At 40.8% G+C, this 24273-nt stretch overlaps 1 protein-coding gene across 1 annotated transcript in view; it reads right to left on the bottom strand.

Moving 5' to 3' along the window:
• Positions 1–24273, bottom strand: part of CEP85L (centrosomal protein 85L) — a gene marked incomplete at its 5' end in the record, with an annotated part of 113306 nt that overhangs the window by 16162 nt on the left and 72871 nt on the right. The window contains 2 exons of the mRNA XM_084261974.1: positions 1409–1526; positions 13553–13674. Of these exons, the coding sequence (XP_084118100.1) occupies positions 1409–1526; positions 13553–13674 (240 nt within the window). The remainder of the gene's footprint in view (positions 1–1408; positions 1527–13552; positions 13675–24273) is intronic.

Raw genomic sequence — 24273 nt, 5'->3', positions numbered from 1 at the left:
TACTCTTCTACCTCCACTGCCCACAGACAGACAAGCACAGAATGGAAATCAATTGCACGTGGGATGAGAAAGGAGATGCATCCCATTAGGCTTTCAGTTTCAAAATTCTTTTAATATCATAAATTGCTATCTTTAAAGAAACTATACAGTCAATACTTTTAACCAGTAATGCTCCTTCAGCAAAGCATGACAAGAGATTGAAACCTCCATAAAGGACATTTGCAATTGTAAGTTATTGTTATAGAAGGCATGCAAATCAAGTAGGAAACCTACTACATTATAAATTCTAACTTCTAATTTAGAAAATTATGAAAGATGAATGCAACAGTAGTACAATATACTAAGGCACATACACTAAAGTTTTCATTTCTGCAGTAATTTTTTCCTCCTTTGTTTTTTTTTCCAAAAATCTAACTCTAGGCAGAATTTTAAAGCATTTTATAAAAGAACTTCTATAAGCACCAAAATCTACATTGCTACTTGTCCAAGAAAGTTTCTAAATACCTAAACAGAATGAGGCTCCAGCTGAATTCCTCTCCTGTCTCACACAAGCCAGAGTCTCACCTGATGCACAGCTGTGTTATTCCAAGGACACAGTGAACGTCCTGCTGCAGTATGCTAGCTGAGATCCTGGGGCAGTGTTTGTGCCAGAAAAAGTTATGGTAATAAAAGGGAGGCAAAAGAGCTATTTCTCCACATATCTGCATTTATCATTCCCTTTTCCATTGCCTTTTAGATATGCTGAGGTCTGGAGACAGAATGTGTGTGCCATGGCAGGGTAGCAGTTGCAGCCCTCAAACTGACCTGCATTTCCTGGTTAGCCTATGTTACCCCATCCTTACACTTTCTGATATTTATGCTAGCTAGATACAACTAGGACAGGTATGCCCAAAATACCACCACACATTGCCTTTCAGAATTAAGTCTCCCTAGGAGGACCTATCCATGTCCTTTTCAGGTGTCTTGTGGAAGGGTATTCCAGAAGGCTCTTAGCCTTCTCATGTCTCTTCCATGCATTCTATCAGTACAACCTAACCACAACTTGGACTGCTACCTCCTTCTCTTCAGCAAACCTTCCATCAGTTGTTTTCAGATACTAGGAGAGAAAGTAGTTTGATAGAATATCTCCCTGCATAACTGTGCTACACAGTGTCAAACCCTTACTCTTACTTCCTTTTATCATATTTCAAAGCTAGCATGTCCATAATATTAGCATAACAGACTTCTGCAAACCTACAGTAATCCACAACGCTCAGAGGGTGTTCTCTATGCCATTTACAGCTATACAGCTACTCAACCATGAATGATCAGAAAAGCTCTAAAGTTTGGCCTGCAGTAAATTGTGAACATGTTTTCAGGTGTCACTGGGCAATGGAAAGCTTTGCTAAAAGAAAACCATCCACCTTACCTGCAAGTTGGTCATGTAAGATTCCTCACAGTTCACAAGGTGGCTCAGTCTCGCGTGTTGAGCTCGTAACTCGTTCTCCCTTATCTTCTGATGCAAGTTGTTAATTTGCTGCTTTTGCCTGTAACAAAGATTTTATTTGAAAAGAAAGGGAAAGAAATAAAGATTTAAAACCCACAGGACATTATATACTGAAGAATACTGTACCAATGCTATTTGGCAGCCCTGGGTCTACATTAGCTGTGAGCTTCTTCTCACTGCAGCCAAACTGCAACTAATCTAGTTTACCACTGGAACTGGAATCTTACCAGGAAATGAGTGATTAAACTACAGTTGCCATGTACCTCTCTCTGAGGCATACCCCAAAGTGTCTGTGCTCCATTGGCAGTAATAAGGAAATCTTGTAGAAAAATTATTTGAAGAAAATCTAATAATTTTGGGGGGGCTGAGGGAAGCTTCTGTTGTCATTTGCTCCTAGGGCCAGAAGTATTATCAGGGAAAAGTATATAGAAAGCAGAAGGAAAGCAGACACATCTTGCATCTTAAGTTTACCTGGACTTTTCCTGCTCAGCCCCTCTCTCTTGCCAGAGATTACTTGTGATACAGGTTAAGGACATGTACAAATCAAGGGGAGCAGAAAAAATTTAAGAAGAAAAATTCATTATTGAAAATAGTCAGCATGGCTTTTCCTGCAAGGCCTTTTTGCCTTGCTTAAGGCTTTCTAAGTCAACTGCTTTACATAAGATGTACCCTATCCCTAGGGTAAAATACCACACTGCATACTAAACCAGAATTAACCTCTTACAGCAATCGCTTGGCCAGTGTACAAGAGAAACAGTATCACTATTATATCACTATTTAATTATATCACAGGTTTTATCACTGTTTAAATCATGACTGCATTTGAACTAGCATGACTGCAGGGCAAATACAAGCCAGGTCCCAGCCCCCAGCACAGCCCGGTGAGGTGAGCTGTACTCTCTATGAAGCGATGGGTGCCTCTAACCGAGTCCAAAATGTTGTCAGCACCCATCAGAAACACACAGACCAACCTTCTCAATAAACTTAAAACCAATTTTGCACACCCCTTTAATTTCATTTTTTCTTTCTTTTTTATACTAGGACATATTTGCATGCAAGCATGAAATTGTTTCTCAAAGCTTCACTCCCAAGCATAGGTATGATTGGCTTTTCTGGAAGTGACGGTGCTGAATCTCAACATGACAAAACTCAGTCATCAGGGGAGATAATAACAAATACAAGTTCCCCTCAAGGGATAACACCTGCCTGTGCACAGACTGGAAAAATGCTCTGAAAGTACAGAAAAAGGTCAGAATTAGTTTGCTTTAAAAAAAAAAAATAATTGAGGAAGGGTGTATTTAGGAAAAGCACCTCAGAAACATTATCGTGAGTATACAAAATATATATAATACAATCTATAAACAAACACAAAAAGTGTACCAACAGGAAAGTTGTAAACTTGAAAAGACATCAACTGCAAATTTTAAGAGGAAAACTAAGGTGTGGAAGCCCACTTAAAGGGGTATTTTAGCCATGTACGTTCTCCCAGCTAGTCATTAGCCAGCTCTATCTCAATTATTTGGTTTACAAGAGGAATTTGATATTTAAAAAATAGTGAATACGTTAGAAGCTAAACTTAAGCTATGCATGTTACAGAGGACATGATATATGGCTGAAGAACATAATTTTCCCTATTTTTGTACCTAGAAAAACTAGCAATAATGGAAAACACAGTATAAATGAGTTGCAATGTGGTAGTACCCTAGAGCAATTCATTCCACACAATCCATACAAACAGAGCAAGCAAACATATGTACGTGACTGTATCAAGTCTTAAAATATCCTGTGGCACCACAGGTGATTTGAGGCTTCCTTCTGGTTCCACTACCTACATGGAACAAGGTTGCACAAATGTAAGGGTGACACTGAAACGCTTTGCACAGCTCTGATCGGTGTCTCTACAAGGGTGCCACAGACAAAGAGCTTCAAGCTTATTTTGGAAGAAGTAGATTTGAAGGTGAGGTGAAAGAATATGCTCTTAACTTGCAACAGACACATGAGCCCAAGAGTCTGTATAATCCTATGAGAAAAAAGCCTCAATTACTTCTGTGCACACTTGAATTATTTAGTATGAGTCATCTTAACCTATGAATAGAATTAATTCTTCATTTTTTATCACCTTATCACTGGACAGATACATTAAAACACATGGGGCAAAGCTGGTTTAAAGTTATTTATCCATTTGTGGCTTTTTCCTCACAGGCACTGTGTGATGTTCTGTTTGTGGCTGATTGCAGCCTACCAGTGCCTTGTTCCCAGGCAGGAGCTCAGTAGCCTGAACTGAACACTACAGCCTGGAGTAAATGTTTTAAAGTATTTCTGAGCTTCCAGTGTAGTTTGAACTACATTACCATATTTCCTTTCATAATCCTTTCCCTACCCTACCAAATCCCTGCAGGAAAAAAGGTGAGACAAATTAATCCACGATGAAACAGAGCTGCACTAGCACTAAGTGTGACTGGCTCGCTGCTTTTCACTCTGCAAAGCATGAGGCTCCCCACCTAGCCAACAAAACACTCCGTAGAAATATTTCAAGGTGGTGTCAATCTCTCCCAACTTCTCTACATAACCACCCCTCTGAAAACACCATTCACCTCACAGCCCCCTCAAACAAACCTTCTGAAAGCAACCCAGTAGTCACAAGCAGAGTAACAGATAAACACCACAGAAACATATTTACTATTTACAATCAATCCTGTAAGTCTTTGGAGGCTTCATACCAGGTGCATTTTATCACTGATGTTCTCATATGCTAAGCCAGCTTTAATCCTCTGTTACCCCACAGCTGTTACTATTAATCCGCTACATAACCACGGGCTGGGAGCTTTATTTAAAGGGAGTGTAGAAAGTTCAAATGCTCCCAGAAACACAGCTCACGTATTACAGCAGGAACACTGTCCCCAGAAGCCTTCCTATGACCAATCAATCATTCCAGCCATTTAGGGGGAGTAAAAAAAACCCCCAACAATCCCCACCAACCTTCAGCATTTAGGTGCTTTCGAGTTTCTGCTCAGACATAGCTACTGTCACTGTGGGCAGGCCAAAACCAGATATAAATCATCCTGAAACAGGGATTTTACCTTCTAGACAACAACACTACTCTTACCTTACGTGTTTATAACCTTGTGCTCATCCTTCTTGCTCACAGAGGGCCAGAGTGAAGTTCTCTAACCGTTGTGACCAATGTTGGCAAAGTCTTCTCCAATCTTCCCTTTCTTTGATCAGCTGCTGGCACCATCAAGTCTCCCCAAGGGTTCAATATGTTTTGGATTTTTTTTTATATTAAATTACATTTTTAAAAATAAAAAAAATGCCATAGACACTGGAGTTATGTAGCTGCACTGCATCACCCTGACTAGTACTTTACCTGTAACTTTCAACACCAGGAATTCCCAATCACTCAGCCTTACACAGAACCAAAGGCTCCAGACACTGAGCTCCTCAACCTTTTGTGATTCCAGAAGCCACCTGCACACAAGTGAGCACAGGCTGTGGCCTGAGCCCAAGGCACAGAAAAATCTGACAGGAGCCCACCCTTGAGACCTGTGTACCCTTGAGCCTCAGGAAATCAGACTGTAGCTCACACAACCACGTGCAGTGAAAATACTGTACATAGGTACCATGGAAACTCTTCCCCTTCATAAATTTGGATGGGGCTTCAGGCAACCTGGTCTAGTGGAGGGTGTCCCTGCCCGTGGCAAGGGGGTTGGAACTAGATAATCTCTGAGGTCCCATCCAACCCAAACCAGTCTGCGAGTCTATGATTCTAACAGAACTTCCTGAGACTCCTCACATGATCTCACTCAGTTCCTCTGTCCAGAGAAAATGCTCTATTTTACTTCAAGTGTCTGTCTTGACACATCAATTCTCCTGACACTCAGACTTAGAGAGAAAAGGAGGCAATACTCTGCTCTAATATCATCAACCAACAAAAGGGACTCAAGAGGGGAGAAAAGTTTGTTTAAAAAAATAACTGCAAAAGACAGGAATGACAAACATCCTCCTGGGGCAGACATTTAAAAGTGTTCCTTACTTAAATCTATGTTTCAGAGAAAGTGTCATCAAGATGTATAAATCCTAACTCTTCCATCCAACTGATAAATGGAAACATGATACTAAAAGCACTGGCAGCACAAAACATTCCAGCTGTCTCCCAAGGTGTAATGTTGTCTCTGAGTGGGTGAGAGGAGGGTGGGGGGTGGCAATGCAGGAGCAAACAGACAAAAAGAGAATCAAAACTCCTTTTGAACAAGGAGATTGTCAGGTACACAGAAGACCATTGCTGCTACCTGCAGAAGAGTTCTGCACTGAACACACTGCTTTGCATTTTTATTCAGATACAGTGATTTAAAGGCTCCCCACCACCCCCAGGCAACCTGCTTGTTATTTTTTCATAGTTATTATTATCATTTTTCTTTTAAAAGTTTCACTGATACCCTGACCTATGCCTTTTTACCCTCTTTTCTGAGCCTCCAGCCATAATTTATAAATATCCTAGAATCAGATCTTCCCTGGGCTGCTCCCAGGTACATCCTTTCAGAGGGATCTCAGCTGAAGTGGCAGGTTATCCAACATACATGACAAGTGGTGGCTACATGCTCTACAGTCGCCTACAACTGGCTCTGTTGTCCCAGTTCCCACATGTGAGTTATTTATGTGCTAGCTAGATTATTTACAGAAAACCCTACTGTTTCCACAAAGTAATGGCTTTGGCTTATTTCCAAGTCTTGTAAAACACACACATGTTTTGTTCCCTTCTATTTCCTCAAGCATTCTTCATTTTTGTAAACAAAATTCCAAGGCTTCAGTAGTGTTTCACTACTGTAGATCATTGATACTTTGTAAAGAAAGAAAGGTTAAAAACCTGTCAGGGCAGATGGTACCATTCTCTCACCTTTCCCAGAATTAACAAATATTAACCCTTCATGAACTGCTGGCACTAGAGACTAAGTTACCTGACTAAGATGTTGATTTTTATGATGTTTAAGTACTTCTCCTTATCTGACTTCCTGCCTGCCACAGATACTTCCATTCCCAGACAGTAATCTCTGTGTTGAGCCCAACAAGTTAAATCAAACTGAAGCACATCAATCATCAGGAAGCTAGATTGAAACCTATGAACCAGCATACAGACAGCATGGTTACTACAGGTCTCTGCAAATGCCCTTTGCTGTAGAAGAAACCCTCAAATCCTGAATGCCATCATGTTTGGGGAGAAAGTCAATTCTGAGCATGAGGAGTACAAGAAGAGTGGTTCATCAAATCTGTTTAAAACTTCCATCTTTCTGATGCTAAAGGGATGGGGAACAAGTAAACCCCAAAATACTTTCAACCAATTACCCACCTAGTGAAAAAAACATTTTTATAAAGCCCTTGCAAATCACAAAACAGCCCAGCAGCTGTCCTGCTCTCTTGAACTAACCACCACTGTGCCCCACCATTGAGAAGTTGTTTCTAGCTTGCCTAAAGCCTGTTCTGCAGATAAGCAGCTCACTTTCAGCTGGAATATGGAGATGATAAGAAGAACATGTATTAATACTGGGCCGCCCTGCCTGTTCATGGAGATGCTGTAGGTACCCTCCTGTGCCTTCAACACCAGGTCTCAGCACCTCACTGGATCACAGCTCCCTGGTCCATGCCCTAGGAACCCCTGGCCAGAGTCCAGAGGAAAACCACTGGTGCAACTTGACATTAACTGGATCCATTTACATGAGCAAAAGAAAGTTACACCCATAAGAGTGAAGGATCAGTCGGGGAGGGGGATTATATCACAGTTCTGTCCTTTAGCAAATCCCCTTTGACAGCTCAAGTCAGCACAAAGGACACGGGATAGCAGAGACTGCACTCAGCCTGAATTGTCTTCAGAAACCAGCATTAATAAACAAACTGTTTAATACACAACTTGCTTCCCCATTTCTCAAAAAAGTTAGCAGAGTGTAACTGACATTCTCATCATTTTCTCATATCCAAACAGGACAAGTTAACTGCGGACACACACTTACACAGATGCTCACATATGCATTCGTCTAGAAAGAAAGCCCATTTTCTTCAGCTGGGACCAGCTCATCTGTTCTCCATAAACCCATCTTACTCTTCACTTAGTCTAACATGAAAGAGCCTTTAGAAACCCACATCTGCCAGAGAATCACTTCCTCCCCATAACTTTTAAGAAACTTAGATTAGACGTACTCTAAGTCCCATACTACAAGTCAAGATGCAAGTCCATTATCTTCAAAAGGTTCAGGGACTTTAGGAACAGAGCTTTCTCCACCATGGATGGGAAACTAGTAACTTCATGATAAATTAAATGACAATTGATGCTTACCTTCCAAAGTCAGGAGTTAATGAGAAGCAGTTGCTTTAAATGAAAATGGCTGAGTAAGTTTTCTCAGAATCAGGATGCAAAGTAAAATACAACACAGATCCTTCTGTATTAGAAATACAATGCATTCCACCCTGTAGCTGGAGGTATGCTGCTTTCTTTTGTTGCTTAAGAAGTTGGATATTAATTTTTATATCCCTTTGTTTTAAAGGCATGATCTCTTGGGATCACCAGTCCAAGCGTGCAGAGTACTGATAGGGAAGGAGATCAGAAGTAAACAACATCCTGAAAACAATGTGAATACATTTTCCCTAATTTGGAAGATAATGCCAAAGAACTCCAACATCAGCAAAGCTCCTAAGATAGGCTGATCTCAAGTTTCCTATGCAATAAAGCCTGGCTTTTTGTGAAATTAAGACCCTCAGTTCAAAGCATAGGGGAAGAGGCAGTGCTCTGTTCTGGATCCACTGGGTGTTTTTTAATGACTTTTCTGAATCACACAGAAGTTTGAAGCGCTAGCCTGACCCACAGGAGGTAAGCTGGTGATGAAGCAAGGCAGGCAAGAGCAGTCAGCAACTGTACTCTGCTCTTGTAAATGCTCTGAGCTACTCAGTCAAGGGGGCATGGGGCAGGAGTGGGACACTGACATGACTGGCTGCTCAGACAGAGGACTGCATCCTCCTACCACAGTGCAAAGTTTTCAAATTCTGACCTAGGAGGAAAGACAAAGTCGTATTAGCAGAAGTTTCTAATGTTTCAGCTAATTAATCACCAAACTGTCCAACCCAGAAAGGCTGTAGAACATCTGTAACTGTAGTCAGCAACAGCACAGACCTCTCTCTACCAGGAGTAACACTACTATGGCTTGTCCTCCCTAGGGCCTGACAGATAGGTTAGATAGGTCCTTTCCCACTCTGCATCCTCTCATTGCCAAGATTTAGCTATTATGTCAAAACTAATGTTAACAAACTCCATTTCATTTCTTTTGCTAGAATTCACCTCTGAAAAGGTGAGCTTTTAGAACTGCTGAAGTAATTACTCTGGAACTAAAACTTCCTGAAAGCTTATAACAATGTCAACCACGTGGGCAATTGGTGAGATCAGAAAAGTAAAAATGCACCTCTGTCAAACTGCTATTGCAAGCAAAATACATTTTACACAGGAGATTCTGAGGAGGTTCCTTAAGAGTCACAGTCCCTGCACAGGATTCCCAGCTACACATGCACATGCTCAGACCTTGGGTGGTGTAAAGCGTCTTCAAAAATGACATCGAAGTATCATTCAAGTGGATATGCTAATGCTGCAGATCTTAACAGACCATCCCAAATCCAGAGAGTTAGAGCTTTACACCAGGAGCAACACCAGCACTATCAGAGCACATCAGTAGTTGGCATCAGTAGTTATCAGACTGTAACTCAGGACAATTTGACACAAGGCAAAGAAAATCTAATTCTATGGTCCCAGTGAAAACATCTAAGCATATTTCAGCTCTGGATAGAAAACTAATAATTTAGCAACTGTATTAAGAATGTAAATGTTATTATGCCCAGAGGAATGACAGCCATTCACTAAAATTATACTTCAGTATCTACCTTTCCTTAAAAAGCTGTTCAAATGCCCTTAAGCTGCCTGGAAGAGAACACTGCATGCACAGTGTTATTCTCAGCAGCTTATGTCGTATGTTCAGATATTTGGCATTTATTCATGTACCCCTATATGCAGTCCCTGCCAAACAGAGTGCCAAGACCACACAAGAGACATCTACAGTGGCTGGTGAGTCTCAAGAGACGTTTGCAGTTGTACCAAACACTGTCATTTGGGTGTTGTGAATGTACTGAGAGGAGGAGAAGCACAAAGAATTAAAAGCTAACGCCGTGATTTTCTAAACCAATGCAAACACTGTTGGCTCCCTCTGCTGCCAAGTATAATGTAGTGTTAAGAACTAAATAGCCAGAGAAGCAAGGCAATGAATGATATAATCCAATTATTTTCTACAGCAGGTGACAGACATTCCAGTAATGTGTTACAGCAGCAGATTTCCTCTTGCAGAAAAAAACCCTACGCCCAGTTCACAGCCTGTACCAACGGCTCTAACACGGGGAGAACACGTCATACACCTTTGTGAGGTGTCACTGTGATCCTGTGCACACACACATCCATGCTAGGCTCCCCTCCTCAGCCATGTTTTCACCATCTCCATCCCAATTTTTAAGAGCAACCTTAAAAAAACATCTTCAGGCTGTAATTCATTAAATTGGCAGTGATTCTTTGAGTAGTTTAAAGAAAAAAAACAACCAAACCCACTCTTAAACCCACCCATTTACATTTCAAAATATGCATGTTATGCCAAACAGACTAGACAAATGAATTTTAACTGATCTATTACTAAATCTATAGAATAAAAACCAAGCCACTCAATCTATTCACAGACCTAAGTGGCTGCCTGGCTTTTTAAAAACTCTATTCACGACTCTGAATTTCCAGTGACACACCAAAGCATCCAAGTATGATGGTTTACACTGTAAGCATTACTCCTTGAATTGTTTTTAAGGACTACTTGAGACTCGCTTGCAGTTATTCCAAACTATTGGGTTTCTGATGCAAAACAAGGAAGTTTAATAATGTAATCCAGAAGGGCTGGATTGTTGTTCCCTTTTTAACACTGTGTGGAAAGAAAGGAAGTGGGAAGCAGGCTTCTTGCCTTCTCCTAACCCTCCTCCCTCCCTTTTTTAACAAGATAAAGGTAGAACAGCCTCCATTGCCTACTTAACAGATTGAAGCACTGCCATGCAGAGCGAAGTGTGTGGTACAAAGTGATTTTCATCTTCACCTCTTGGATTAGCAGAGCCCCAGTGCAATTCTCAACAGAGGAGGGTTTAACTTTAAAAAACCTGGGTAATGTCCCTGTGGTTGAAAGGGAAGCTGGTGACAAGGGCAAGAGAAGGGTGTTCCCAGTGTGCTCCTTTTCATCCAGCTGTTCCTTCTATCTGTCAGCAGCAAACAGCTGGGTCTGGAGCTTGTCCCACTCTTCTGGCTTCCAGACAGCAGGAGGTTAACCCATCTCTCCCAAGCTTCTGTCCTTTCCTAGCATCCTCCACTTACCAGTTTGTGAATTCAGCATGAGACACAACGACTTAAGGAGACTACAACTTCTAAAAACTCTGTGAGAACCACAGGTATGAAGGGCCTTCTCAGCAAGCACCTTCTGCCAAACCTCAGTCAACAAGAGAATTCCTCCTCCACTTCCTGGAAGCATAAATTCTGTAATTTAACTACCATCGTCTTGAACACCAATTGACCACACTTAAGCAAACTTTAGATGTTTAATTTAGGTCACTATTCCCAAATAAATTCAAGTTCTGAAAAGATGTTTAAAGTAAGCTCAGGAAGAGCAGGAGCTGGAAGACTTACATTTACTCCTAAACATCATCTTGAATCTCAGTGCCAAGGCCTTGAGTCCCCGTGTATTAAATATGAGTAATACCAAATTTTCACTTAGTGCCTTGAAGAAAGGCATTATTCACCTTAGGTCTTATTAACACCCCCATCCAATAAGAAATTTAACTCTGCTTTGTAACAGAGTTCTGTTTCTAGGATACTGAACAGCAGCTATGTACCATTTTCTCCATGAGTGAAACAAAAAATAATCTTGCCATAGAACATACTACCTCTTAAAAACAAACAAACCCTCTTAAAATCTTTCTAAATATGCAACATCACTTTGTGTTGTAATTTTAAATAATCCATCTATTTTAAAATAATTCTATTTAGTTTTAAAATAATAACTTAGATGGCAAATATTTTGCCCAAATACAGGCTCAAGAGTCAAAAATAGAACTTTTTCTGTGATGCATTATTATTCTGCAATATCATAATTTACAACATGCTTAGCTGTAACATCAAGTGCCTACTTAATGGAAGCAGCAGTAACACCACTAAGTGGTCTTTGTTTTGCTTGAATAGCTTCCAGAGTATATTTTGTCTTTTCAGCTGAATGAGGAGAAATCACCCTAACCTTAACATCTTTAAGTCACATGAAAGCATGACTTGTACAAAAAAACCCAACCAGCACACTGCCCTTAGATACCAAGAAACAGCTTTTCTTCCTCAAGGAACATTAGCAGGCAACTAGGTTACAGACTGTCCCTTCAGAAACTTCACTTGGTAAAAAGTGTAAACACATTTCCAGCCTGGGAAGAACAAGGTGAACTGCCTCCTTATTTGTCATTGTGTAGCAGGCCTTCCTGAAGAGTGAAGGGAATCATACACTTAGCAGGGGTACCAAAGACCACACCAGAGGCACCAGCCTCACAAACAGTGCTGACAGCCTGGGCCTTGAGAGATGGGCTGCAGGTTCGACAGCGTTACTGCTGATAAAGCAAGCCTGGAAAGCCCACTGTAATTTGGACAGCCTTTCAGCAGCTGATGAAAAGGCTCCAACAGAAGAGATCTCAGCAACAGTTACAGATGTTTCCATTTTAACTGCTCACCCCCTTGGGAGATGACCACCTCCACAGGAGAGCTGGCAGAGGGGGATGGAGAGGCTGTGCCCCAGCTGCTGCAGCTGGCAACCCTGCGTACCTCCTTCAACTGCAGAGGCAGGTGGATGCACACCAATACACCACATCAAACTGGGGGAGATGGTGCCAACCTTCATCACTACTATGCCAGCAGAGGTACTGTGCAGACTGCTAGAGGACAGAAACACCTTAAGCCACTGCAGTTCTTTGGAGGAAGGAACAGATCTTCCACAAGCGTACTTCTCCTAGTCTGAAAGTAAATTATGCCCAAATTGTCCATCTCCACCCATTAAGAGAGGAACTGCTTAGATAAAATTAAAAACCCATTCATAACAGATGCCTGACATTCCTGTGATCAACATACACACCTGCTTTACACATTTCTGCTCATGCTGTGGATCAAAGTATCAATAAGAGGGCACAACTATTTCAAGATCAGAACCACTCCTCTTTCAGCCACAAGCCAAGAGTTTATTATTAAAACACAGGCTAAGCCAAATGATAATTATGTCAAATATAAAAATGCCCTTCTTAAATGTCCTACATCCAAACTCTGCAGCTCCTGATGACATCTGCTAATTTTGTGTAAGCTTCATTAAGCTCAAGCCCTTTATTAAAAGCACATTTTCAGCATTAAGGCTTCGTTTTATCCAAACAGAGAACTCCAGACATTACTTCAGATGTACTAGAAACTGAACAGCAGTTACTGCCAAGGCCCATTTCAAATTGATAGCAATTTAAATGAGAAGCAATGTATTTACTGACATCTAGATCCTGGATTTAATATTTTATTAACTGAACAATTTGCATGAGCATTTGAATCAATTTTACAACTGACTGTTACTGCAAAGGTCAATTTCTCAAGGCTTCACCAACTGGCTTCAAATACATTGCATTTCTGTACTTGTCAGGGAGACAGAAAACTAGGGCAGTGCAGTTTACCAGTTTTCATCCTGCACATCACTTCCAAGACCAGGTCTCACTCTCCCTTTTCCACTGCAGAGGCATTCAACCCCCAAGTAAACTTCCAACTCTGCAGAAGAGTTTTAGCCAGCAGCCAGCCTTCCCTCCTAGCAAGGAACAGCTCTCACAGACCTGTGCACAAACATTTGCTGGACTGACCCTAACTGCTTTAGTGAGTAGGCAGCTCTCCTGAATGTCAGTTTCTACATGATAGCTTGTACATTATTTAAGCTAATCAAGGCAGCAGAGCAGGTTACTCACCGATCGATCACAATCTCTTTCTGCCTTAGCAACCCCTCTTTAATTTTCATTAGAGATTCCCAGTTGCTGAAGTCCTGGTAGCTGGTAGCTGGGTAACTTTGACGAGATGTTCCAGTCGGAACCTGCAGAAAATCATTGCAGAATTATCTTCTCAAGCAGTAAAGACACATAATATCCAAGATATTAGAACATTTACAAAGTGGTTTGTTCCAGAAACATACGAGTTGCTTTTCAGTTTGATTCAGATTTGCACAAAGCAATCAGATTTATAAACAAGTTTCTTGAAACAAATCTCTACTAAAGAATTCATAGCTTTAAAAGCAGTTTGAGACTAAAAGCTCAATTAGAATTTAAATACTGAAGACAAACACCACAAAATGGTCATACCCTGCTGCAAATGCTTGTAGTACTACAAACCAAATAGCTTTAGACTGGCTGGTAACTGCAAATAACTGTTACCACTCCTTCCACTTCTTTGACTCCCTCCTCTTAACTTTAGCATATAGAGTAAGAGAAATCTCTCTAGATGTGTGTGCATTTAAAGTATTGAACAAGGGAATACAATTCTGGTTAATTCTAACTGTTTGCAAGAATTAAAGTTTCACAAATAACAGGTTTCAGGCTTTCCATTCATCTTCACAGAGCCAGGCTGTGTGTCTCACAACAAACCGAGGACAACGGTCAAACTGAATATGAAGCAACGACATTATGGTCTGGAAGAGAAGTAAACAACTAACTGGGATGTTTAATCAAGTAATGACTTTATACTCAGAATATAAAAAGTATTACAAATATCTGTAGTGGGAATTCACACAGGGGAAGGTTTAAGTTAGAATCAGACTGAGGGATCCCAGCATTGGCTGCCATGAGGTATCATCTAGTCTCCCACCAGTTAAGTGATTAAAAAAAGCATTTATCTTTATTAGCTGGGATGCACCATGGATAAATATAAGGTAAGCAAACAGCAGCCCACGCTTCTGGTCAGAGCTTTACTGTGAATTACAATAGTGAATAGAGGTAATTCATCACCTAAACCCACACACTATGACGTGGGTTCTTCAGTAAATTGACAAAGCATTTCTTCCCATTCAGTCCAGTTCAGTTCAATCCTCAGCCTCCTCACTGATAAAATGGACAGAAACATATTTTTTTTCTCTTTTAATTTATAACTTAAAACTAGGTAAGATGACAAGACTTACAAATTCTAGTAGTCTCTCACAACTGTCACACCACACCACCCCCAAGTCCAATTCATACTTCAGGGAATATTTCTTCTGCTTCCTAAGCTGGATAGCTTCCATAGTAAAATCAGTTATGAATGATTTAAAAATAAAAAAATAAACCAAATCCAACCCATAACAAAAAAAAAAAAGAGCAACCCCCCCAAATAAAACCAAAAAATTCCACCCTCAAAACAACCACATATGATCAACAACTCCACACATTAAATACTTCATGCCAATTTCTGGCCACAGACACAATGAAAACCTTGACTGTGCTCCTTGCTGGACAATATGAAGTACTGTTTCTTTACTGAAAGAACCATATTAACTGAAGAAACAGTATTTAGGAAAAATGTCAAACAGTAAAACCAAATTTTCTCTTAAAATGGATCACTGATTTACAGCTGTAGTTACTATTTCTTATCCAATGATGATTCATGATTTCAACCCACAAACAATAAAAACCACAAAAAAACATTTGAAAATTCTCCAAACTGTTGTGCCTAAAAATAAGCACCTCACACAAATGCTGCCTGAAGCACATTCTAGCTTTGAAAGCTTTGAGGGAATAATATTTTTCACATCTGCAATTTCTAGTAAGCCAGTCCATTAAACATATGCTTGTTCAAGGAAAATATGTTGAGGATGGCAAGGAATGGCAGAGCTGCTCAGTGCTGCTTGGATTAAGATCCACCACGATATAACATTTGCAGTCGATTTAACAGTTGTCTTGTTTCATTTCTCATGCATAATAATCACTAGCATTAAAAATCCTAAATTGGTGGTATCACCTTGGCTCTTTTTTTGGTTTGGGTAGCAGTCTAATAAAACTTAGGAAAGATGCCAAGTCATGATTCTTCCTGGGAGTAAAACATGTGCAGAGTCTTTAAGGATCAATGAATCTAAAATAAATTTTGCCTGGGTCACTCAATCCAGACCAGATAACTTCAAAGTTGTCTTTGGTGCTTACAGAATACTTTAGGATTGTCACATATTGTTCTGTATTACAGTCACCCTTGTGACTGGCTTAATTAACAGGCACCAGCGCAAAACTATTTCAGTCAAAGCCTAAGTCACACAAGCCACATCATGCAGGGTAACGTGACAACATCAGGAACTGTCACCGTGCTTTGTGTCGTGACATTTTTTCCTTTGCTCCCCTACTACAGCTCTAAAGAATGCTGTTCCATCTCCACCTCAATACCATTATGCTCCAGTCAAAAAACCTAAACAAAACAGTCCTTAATGCAGCTGGGATTAGCTCCTGGTTTTCCAGAGCCAGCAATTCCATGTCTACCCAAAAGAAACAACCCACGAGGGTTTGAGGTGACAAACAGGAAATATATGGCTTTACAAAGCCAAATCTACCTATTTGTTGAGCAAGTTGGATTTTGTCTTGAAGACTGAGCTATAAAGAGATTAAAGACAATCATTTAAATATGAACCCATCTCACCTGAAAACATGTTTTGAAGCCATCAGTGGTTTGTCTAGCAAAATTCTTCAAAGCAAGGCTATTACTTCCATCTAGCACCTCTGCAAATTTAATAGTTTGTACTACAGCTAGAAAGAAACCTTTTGACTGCAGTACAGTAATTGACTATACAAGAGTGTATTAAGGCTGCTGAGAAGTAAGGCAATGAGTTTTGCAACATTAAGAACAGAGTAATATTTTGTCAACTAGATGCTAACAATAATGTGGGCTTTAAAAAAAATAATCTAATATATAAGGCCTCAGCTGATCAACAGAGATGCTTTTGGCTTTGAAACCTATCTAATCTTAGCATATGTGTATATACATGCTGTATATACATATGTAACAGCAGCTGAAATACAGACCAAAGCAATAGCTGTGTGCTTCAAGTTGTCACACTGAACAGATGAAAACAACAAAAAATATTTCTGTTTCTGATATCATGTTTCAGCCAATTCAAAAAAAAAAAAGCTAAAAATACTTCTTAGCAGTGCCCAGAATAACACAGCACTCTGCTCATAACTGAGCACATGGTGTTGACTGCCCCAAACAGCTTTCTAGCTGCTTTGAATGGTGCGCAGGTGGCTCACTTACGTTCAGGTATTTTGTCTCCTAAGGACATCAAACCAAACAGAGAGAGCAAAATACACTTTCAGGACTCTCACACAGAAAGGTATCCACAACTCCAAGTCCTCAGCTTGAATCCTCCACAACTACAAAACAAAGTGCCAGCTTGAAACATGCAGCATTCTTTTCCATCTGCCCTAGAAAACACAACTATTTTTGTCGCCTGGCACCTCTTCCAAGAGTATCAGCCTTGGACTGAGAACATCTGTTGGTGAGAACAGTATCCTCTGCACAGTGGCGTCCAAAGGTCCTCACTAGCTTGTTTTTTGACAAGGGCTTGGCCCTGACTTGCATGACCTGGCAGGCCTTCAAGTCACTGATGAGGCACAACTAGCTGCTGGGAAAAAAATACAACACCAAACCCCATAAAACACACCAAACCCCAACACATTAAAAACCCCAAGTCTGCTGTGCTAGCCTATATGCAAATATTTACTGCTGGAACACACATTGCTGACTGATTCCATCATGTTTCTTAACAGTGGGAAAATAATTTTTCTCTGGACTAGAGGATAACAACATTTGGATGACTAGGGCTAATAAGGGCTGGATTTTTTAATTGTGCTAATTAAAATTATCTTCTGGAAACGTGCTCACAGTTTCTGCCTGAAGCAGTTCAGTGTCTCAGCATTCCACATAACATCACAAAGTAAAGGTGGGACCCAAACATGTCAAAATGATAGCTCATCTCCTAAAAGCAATGGATTTTAAAGGGGCTTTTTTTCTGGAAGCTGCCTTTGAAATAATTCAGCACTGTCTATACTGCAATTGTGAAGTTTTCACAGCCCACAACTAACAGCATAATTTCTGGCACTCTGCTAGCTAAGTGAACAATCCATTTTGGCCAACTGCTTGTACTGCCCTAGGTTATAAACCCCCCTCTATAGGCATTGGCTGCATTCTACAGGCATCGATTATTCAGGAGAAAGACAGAGAGCTCCTTGCATCCACAGCTGATCCAAGGCACAGAACAGGTACAACCAATGGTCAGCAGGAACACAAATTGTTCCTTTTGCTTTGGAGGAAAAAAATCTGAGTGTCCCCATGAGCTGTGCCTCAGGGACACAGCGCTTGGCTTACAGCCTGACTCAGTGATGATGGAGAAAGAAGAGATGGATGTAGCAGCATCAAGCCCGAATTATTGTCACAGAGACCCCTCTTGCTCCTTGCTGGGAAATGGATTAGGTCTGTAAAGGCAGAGCAGCAGTCACTGATGAGCTCTGCAACTGCTCCCCATCCTAGGCAAGGAAAAATGGATTTACCCATCCCTTCCTTCCCACCCAGATTTCTTCCTAACATCAGGCCAAGTGTTCCAGCTCATGATGGAACATTCCAACAGAGGACCATCCATCTCCAACCCAGCAAAACATGACAGGGCTGGTGGCAATCATGCAAGAAGAGTCTGCAACCATGGAGTCAGACCCTAATCACTTTAAAAGCAAGGTGAGCAATACAAAGTGGCTTTACCTTGCTGAAATGCAGTAGAAAGAGCAACCATAAAGAAGCACTGTAGCATTGTAAGAGATTTCTGGAGGGGTGAAAACAAGACTGTGGACCAATTCAAGAAATCCTGACTTGTGGTGTCTGTATTTCACCACCACCTCCTTACTGCTCCACACTATTCCATCTTTGCCATTTAGGGAAGACAGTGTTTGTGCTCAGCAGGATACAATCACTACAGTTCTTGGCAGCAACACCTAGGCTGTATCACATTTTGCTATAGTTTCACAAATCTCCTGCAGTCATGGAGGAGAGAACATCTAATCATGCCCTTGCCCCCTTATTGCAGCCACGGTACACACGGCGTTCTCTGGGGAATTTTTAACGAGGAGGAGAGGAGAAAGAAAATCAAGTTGAAACATCATCAAATTGTAAAGCACAGAGAAATACAGAGAGGTTAACGCTGCCAAAAGCAAAAGTGGTGAAATCCAGCACAGGAAAAAAAAAATCAAAAAAAAAATCAATAAGGCTTGGAAAAAATCCCCACACAGATACTTTATATAGACATGCAACCTGCAGAGTAATTCTAAAGAGGGACCACAACTAACAGGGAGAATAAACTTGACAGAAGTTCAGAATTTATTCTGCCTGAAAAATCAGCTTAATGCAAGTCTCTATTGCCTATTTGTCAGGTCACAGAGAAAGGTGGTGAGGAAAGGAATAAGACAATAACTTTAAATAGCTCTGGCATAATCCCAGCTAGCAGAACACGTTCCGTTCTGGGCACAGTGCTATCAGAAAAATCACTGAAATGGTAGAACAGGTTTCAAAGAAGAGGAACCCTAATGATAAAAAAGCTTAGAAAGAGCGATTGATGAGTAAAGAGCAAAATACCACAAAGGCTGAAGAGACATGAAATCAGCCAGCCACTTCGTTTCCTAGGCAGAGAGGCCATAGAAACCAAGGCTGATGGAATGAAAACTGAGATAGGACAATTTGGGATAGAGGTATTAAGAGAGAGAAAAAACCCAAACAAATTTAAAAAAGGAGAAAAGTAGCAAAAGCATCTCACAAACAGCTGAAAGAATATTCAGATTTTAAGATTTTAGGATCATCTACACTCAAGAAAGTTTAGGAAATCAAGGGAAAACCAGTCCTTACTTTATGACACACCAGGACTTCTCAGTGTTAGGGTTAAATTTTGCTGGGACCGAGTACACATGTGTAAGGACAGAACTGAATACATTATGCTGAGAGGAGTCAAAGTTAGGCTCCAACCTCATAGACTGACAAAGATCAAAACACATTTAAGAAAGGGCTCACATTGAAAGTATACAGCCACCTTTAACTACATGGATGCTGCACAAAGGGTTTCTACAGAATAAGCAGCCAGCGTGACAGATGCACTAATTGTTATCCCAGTCTGCAGTAGTCTAAATTAGTGTTGGTAATTGGGACTCTCAGAATTGGCCAAACAATACAACCAAAGAAAGGACAATTCCCCTCCCTGCCACACTTTCATGTGAGTTTTTTTGCCATTACACAACCAGACCCATTCAGTTTGGCATTGCAGTATCATTCAGGGCTTTACACAGCAAGCACACGAAGCCTTTCGCTACTGCACCAACCCACTCTTCCTCTTTGCAGCAAGTGTTTAAAATTGCAATAATGAATGATGCTGTTCTTCAAAGGGAGCCAACATCCCTCTCCTTGGTTTGTTAAAAACCCATTATTGCATCTATTGCATAGCTTTTTAATGCTTTTCCAATGAAAAAAAATGAAAATGCTAACGTTGGCTGTTTACAGACAGCACCACTGTCATTGTATCTTTTAGAAAGGGGAAAGATTTCAATAAGGAAAAGGATAAACAGCAGCAGCATTAAAATGCCTCCTAAAAGCAGCACTCTCTCCAGCCATTAAACCTTTTTCAAGAATGCTTGTGGAAGCTTCCTTCACAAATGAAATCCCCATTGCACACAAGGCTTTATTAGAGACCTCATGACTTGACCCACATAAGCCAGGGAGGAATTTGAATGTCCTACCAGTTACTGCTATTTGTACGTTTACTTCTTCCCCAGCAGTGTTTATAGTGCAGCTGAGGCTTCTGAACTTTATCAAGGTCAGGCTTGATAACCACAGCAAGGGAGGAAGACATGATCCCTTACCACAATAGCTTACAAGCGAATTAAGAGAAAGCATAGCAAGGACATGGTTGCTGTGATACTAAGAGAGATGGGAGAAAACAAATGCAAAGGTCAGGTATGCTATTCACAGAGAGGGGTGGGGGGAGGAAACACAGAAAAGAAAGCAGAGTTTTGCTACTGATGGTGTAGTTACAGGGTTTTGATAGCAACTGCATGGTCACTTAAACATGGCATAAATTTACACTGCTATCAAAGCAAGGGGGCTTGTTCTCCTGCCCCATCTCACCAATTCCAACATTCATACCTTTCAGCTCCCTTCTGAGAGCCCTTGTTCTACATTCTCCCTCCATCCCACACACATGAGTACCTAAGTCAGGCTCCTATCAGATTCATTGTACAAGGCCACATGAAATCTAGCTCTGGCACACCCTGTTAAGTGGAAAAGCAGCATTCAAGATGACATGTTTTGCAGTGGCACAGCTTTGTGCTGGATTAGTATGAACACATAGCCACAAGTCGAGTTATCACAACCACAGGCATTGCCAAACCCTCCAAAAGTATGTTTGGGAAAAAAAAAAAATACTACCCTGTCAAGTTATGAGCCAAGAGATGGTGTGTAGATATGCAACCTGTTCAAAAAAAGGGACTTCCACATGAAGGTGGCATAAGAGAGTAAAACCAGAAATTTCTTTTGAATAGAGCTGTGCTGGTTATCTGAATGATGAGAGCACACACAGGACCAGCAGCACAGTCCCAGCCTACAGTCACACACTGTGTATGTCACAGATCTGTAGTGCTCAGATTCTGCACCCAGCAGGGGATGCTGAACAAAACAGGAATATCACAGGGGATTAGTAAGGGAAGTGAACTGGAATGCTGGCCACCACTTAACTGGCAAGGTTTCACTCTCTTTAGCATCCTTGATGGTGTTGTATGGAAGTCCCAAACAACAAACTGAGCCGCCTTTAGAAAGACTCTGCAATACTCCTAAAGATGGGGGTTGCTACTGTAGGAGGCAAGGACAGTCTCATCACAAGAGGCTGCAGCCACTCAGCAGTCCTCCAGGACTCTCTCATCTCTGCCACCTTCAACCACAATGCTCTTAGAGGGTGAAACTGGCACTCCCAGAGCCGCGGGCCAGATCATATACCCTCTTCTGCTTATCTTCCTCTGAGCAATTCCTTACACTGCTCTTGCTTTTATGTGTTGTTATAACATTCCTTTAGAACTCCACACACCACCACAATTATTTCTGTCAGAAATCCTTTCCATTTATATTCTGGCAAATGTTATGAACACAAAACACTTCTAGGTGCCACTTAATATGACGTTAAAAGCAACAGTGCCTGGAATTTTCCACCGATAACAATTGGGTCTTTCCTAAGTATAGAAGCACTTGTTTTATTAAGTGTCCGTTTTATCTTCCCATTACATTTAAATTCAAATGTTCTTTGCTTAAAAAATGAAAACCTGAAGATGAAAGGGAGCTTCCACAAGGAGAACAACTTTAAATTTTTTTTTTTCCCCCTGGAAGCTTTTAGTGAAAGCTTCACTGTTAGGCTGATTTTTTGGTGTTTCCTATTCTGGGCTGGAAAGCAGCATGACCAAAAGGTGACTATAGGTATTTGAAGCCCAGAAAAAGACCATTGTTTTAAGTGCTGTACACTTACTTAAACGTTTGGAGGACATAACTGTTATTCACTAGAAAATGTTATGAACTGTACAAGTTAGACAGAAATAGGTTAGAAAAAGAAATAGAAATAGATTAGGAAAAAAAGGACTAGTTAGGGAAAGAAAGTTGTAAGTTGTATGGCAATGACCAATGGAAGCATCCCTAAAAGTAAAATATCTCTGCCATCTGCACTCTGACATCTTCAGCCAAGTTCTGATCAGTTACAAAAACCTTTCTGTTAAATGTATATTGCTAATATATACAAATAGCAATTTACAAAGGGCCAGCAGCATTGACAGCTTATTTATTACTTGCTACTCCTGTTCACAGCCAAAAAAGAGTGGATGCAGAAAACAAGCAAAAAGGCACCTTTCTTGACTGCCTGCAGGAACTGTGCAAGGATGAGGGGAGCTGGGCATCAGCCCTGTAAAGTAATGGACAGAAGCCCCTCTGTAACCAGAGGGTAATGAAAAGTGAATATTAACTTGAGGGGATATCAGAAGGGGGGACACACAACCAAACTTTACTTGTATGGCTGTTGGAAAAGAAAACGTGCAAGAACCCAATAAGCACAGAGCAAGGGATTCTCTTAAGAAAACATGTAAGCTTACTGAAAGAGATGCAAGTCACCTAATTTAATATGAAGGAGTACACATCTGGGGAAAAGTGATGCTCTGCAAATTCTTTATCAAGGGTACTGATTTTTCAAATGGAAGATCTTTAGATTCTGTGATGGGTGTTGGCCCAGGAAACTGAGCTACCTCCTCCTCTTCCTTTTGTTTTAGCTTTTCATGACTTCGTAAGAAACATGAGCCATGAATGTAAACGCCCACAAAAATAAAGCACAAATGTTCAAAATATTTCTATGACAAAGCCAAGAATTCACACAAACTCACAAAAGAAGCCTTTATTTTAAAATGTTGATCCAGAACTGGTCTCTGTGGGCACTTGCAGAAAGAATGGAGCCTGGCCAAATCACAGGAACCTGGTCATTTCAAGTCCTGCAGGCACAGCTTCTGCAGGTGATATGACCGATAGCACATGGGGAAGGAATTATTAGGCAAGATTCTCTTTGCCAATCCCTTTTAGGCTGATAAACCAAAATAGTAAGCAGAAAGCAAGACACAACCTGTTCTCCTCCAGCTCTCATTACCATGAACACAAATTGAAAAAAGGAAAAAACCCAAGGATTTTCTATAAAGAGCAGCAAGAGGGGACTTAGTAAAGCCACCTTACAGGAGACTGGAAGACAAAAAACCAAGTTCTCAACAAAGAGACTCATGCAGAATTAAGGTCTGTGGGATGTCAGAGCTCTGCACCACGAGCACAGTTCTCATTTACATTTGTTGGTGATTACATTGAGAAACTTCAGCAGATTGAGAAGTTAAGAGGCATCGTCATGTTTCCTGCCCACAGTGCAGGAATTCTCTTTTGGATGAAATAGCTGAGTTTCACCCAGCAAACTAAGCAGGACACCACATGGACCTGATGTGCAACAGTTTCCACTGCTTCAGGCAGGGATTCTATCACCATCCCTGTACAGCACACTACATACATCACACATCACTGTGTAAACAACAGTTATTCAGTCACTTTCCCCCCAAAATTTAAACAAAATATTCCTTTTTTGTTTTTAAACTCCTATGGAGACAACATGTGGCTTTCTGAGTTTCACAGGGAATTGCAGAGGCTTTGCACCTCTAACAAACCGGGTCCAGGAATCCCAAGAGCCATCATTTTAAAATCCTGGCCTGAAGCTTCTGTGTCATTGACAACCAGAAGAAATACAGCCAGTTTAACACTGGACTGTCTGGGGAAATGGGAACCACACAAGTATGGAAGGTACTCACACAATTTGCATGTGGAATATTTAAACTGTTTGGCTTCAACAGAGATTATGAACCTTTCCCACTTGAGTTTATGAGGGGTACTTGAAATGCACTTGTCTCTAACAAAAGTAGCAGTATGATGTAAGGGTGCATCTGAACATCCGTGTCAGTGTGTTAAGGTGTTTTCCTTCCCCAGGAGATAAACTGGGAGCCCTAACACATTCTTAATATAAGCAGAAAGAATAGAAAAATTTCACACTAAAAGGTAAGCATGACTTGCATCACCAACAATTAGTACCTGTCACACATACATA

This window comes from Gallinula chloropus (genome assembly GCF_964237585.1).
Source record: "Gallinula chloropus genome assembly, chromosome: 3".
NCBI classification, from domain to species: Eukaryota; Metazoa; Chordata; class Aves; order Gruiformes; family Rallidae; genus Gallinula; species Gallinula chloropus.
This window is presented reverse-complemented; position numbering and strand designations above follow the sequence as displayed.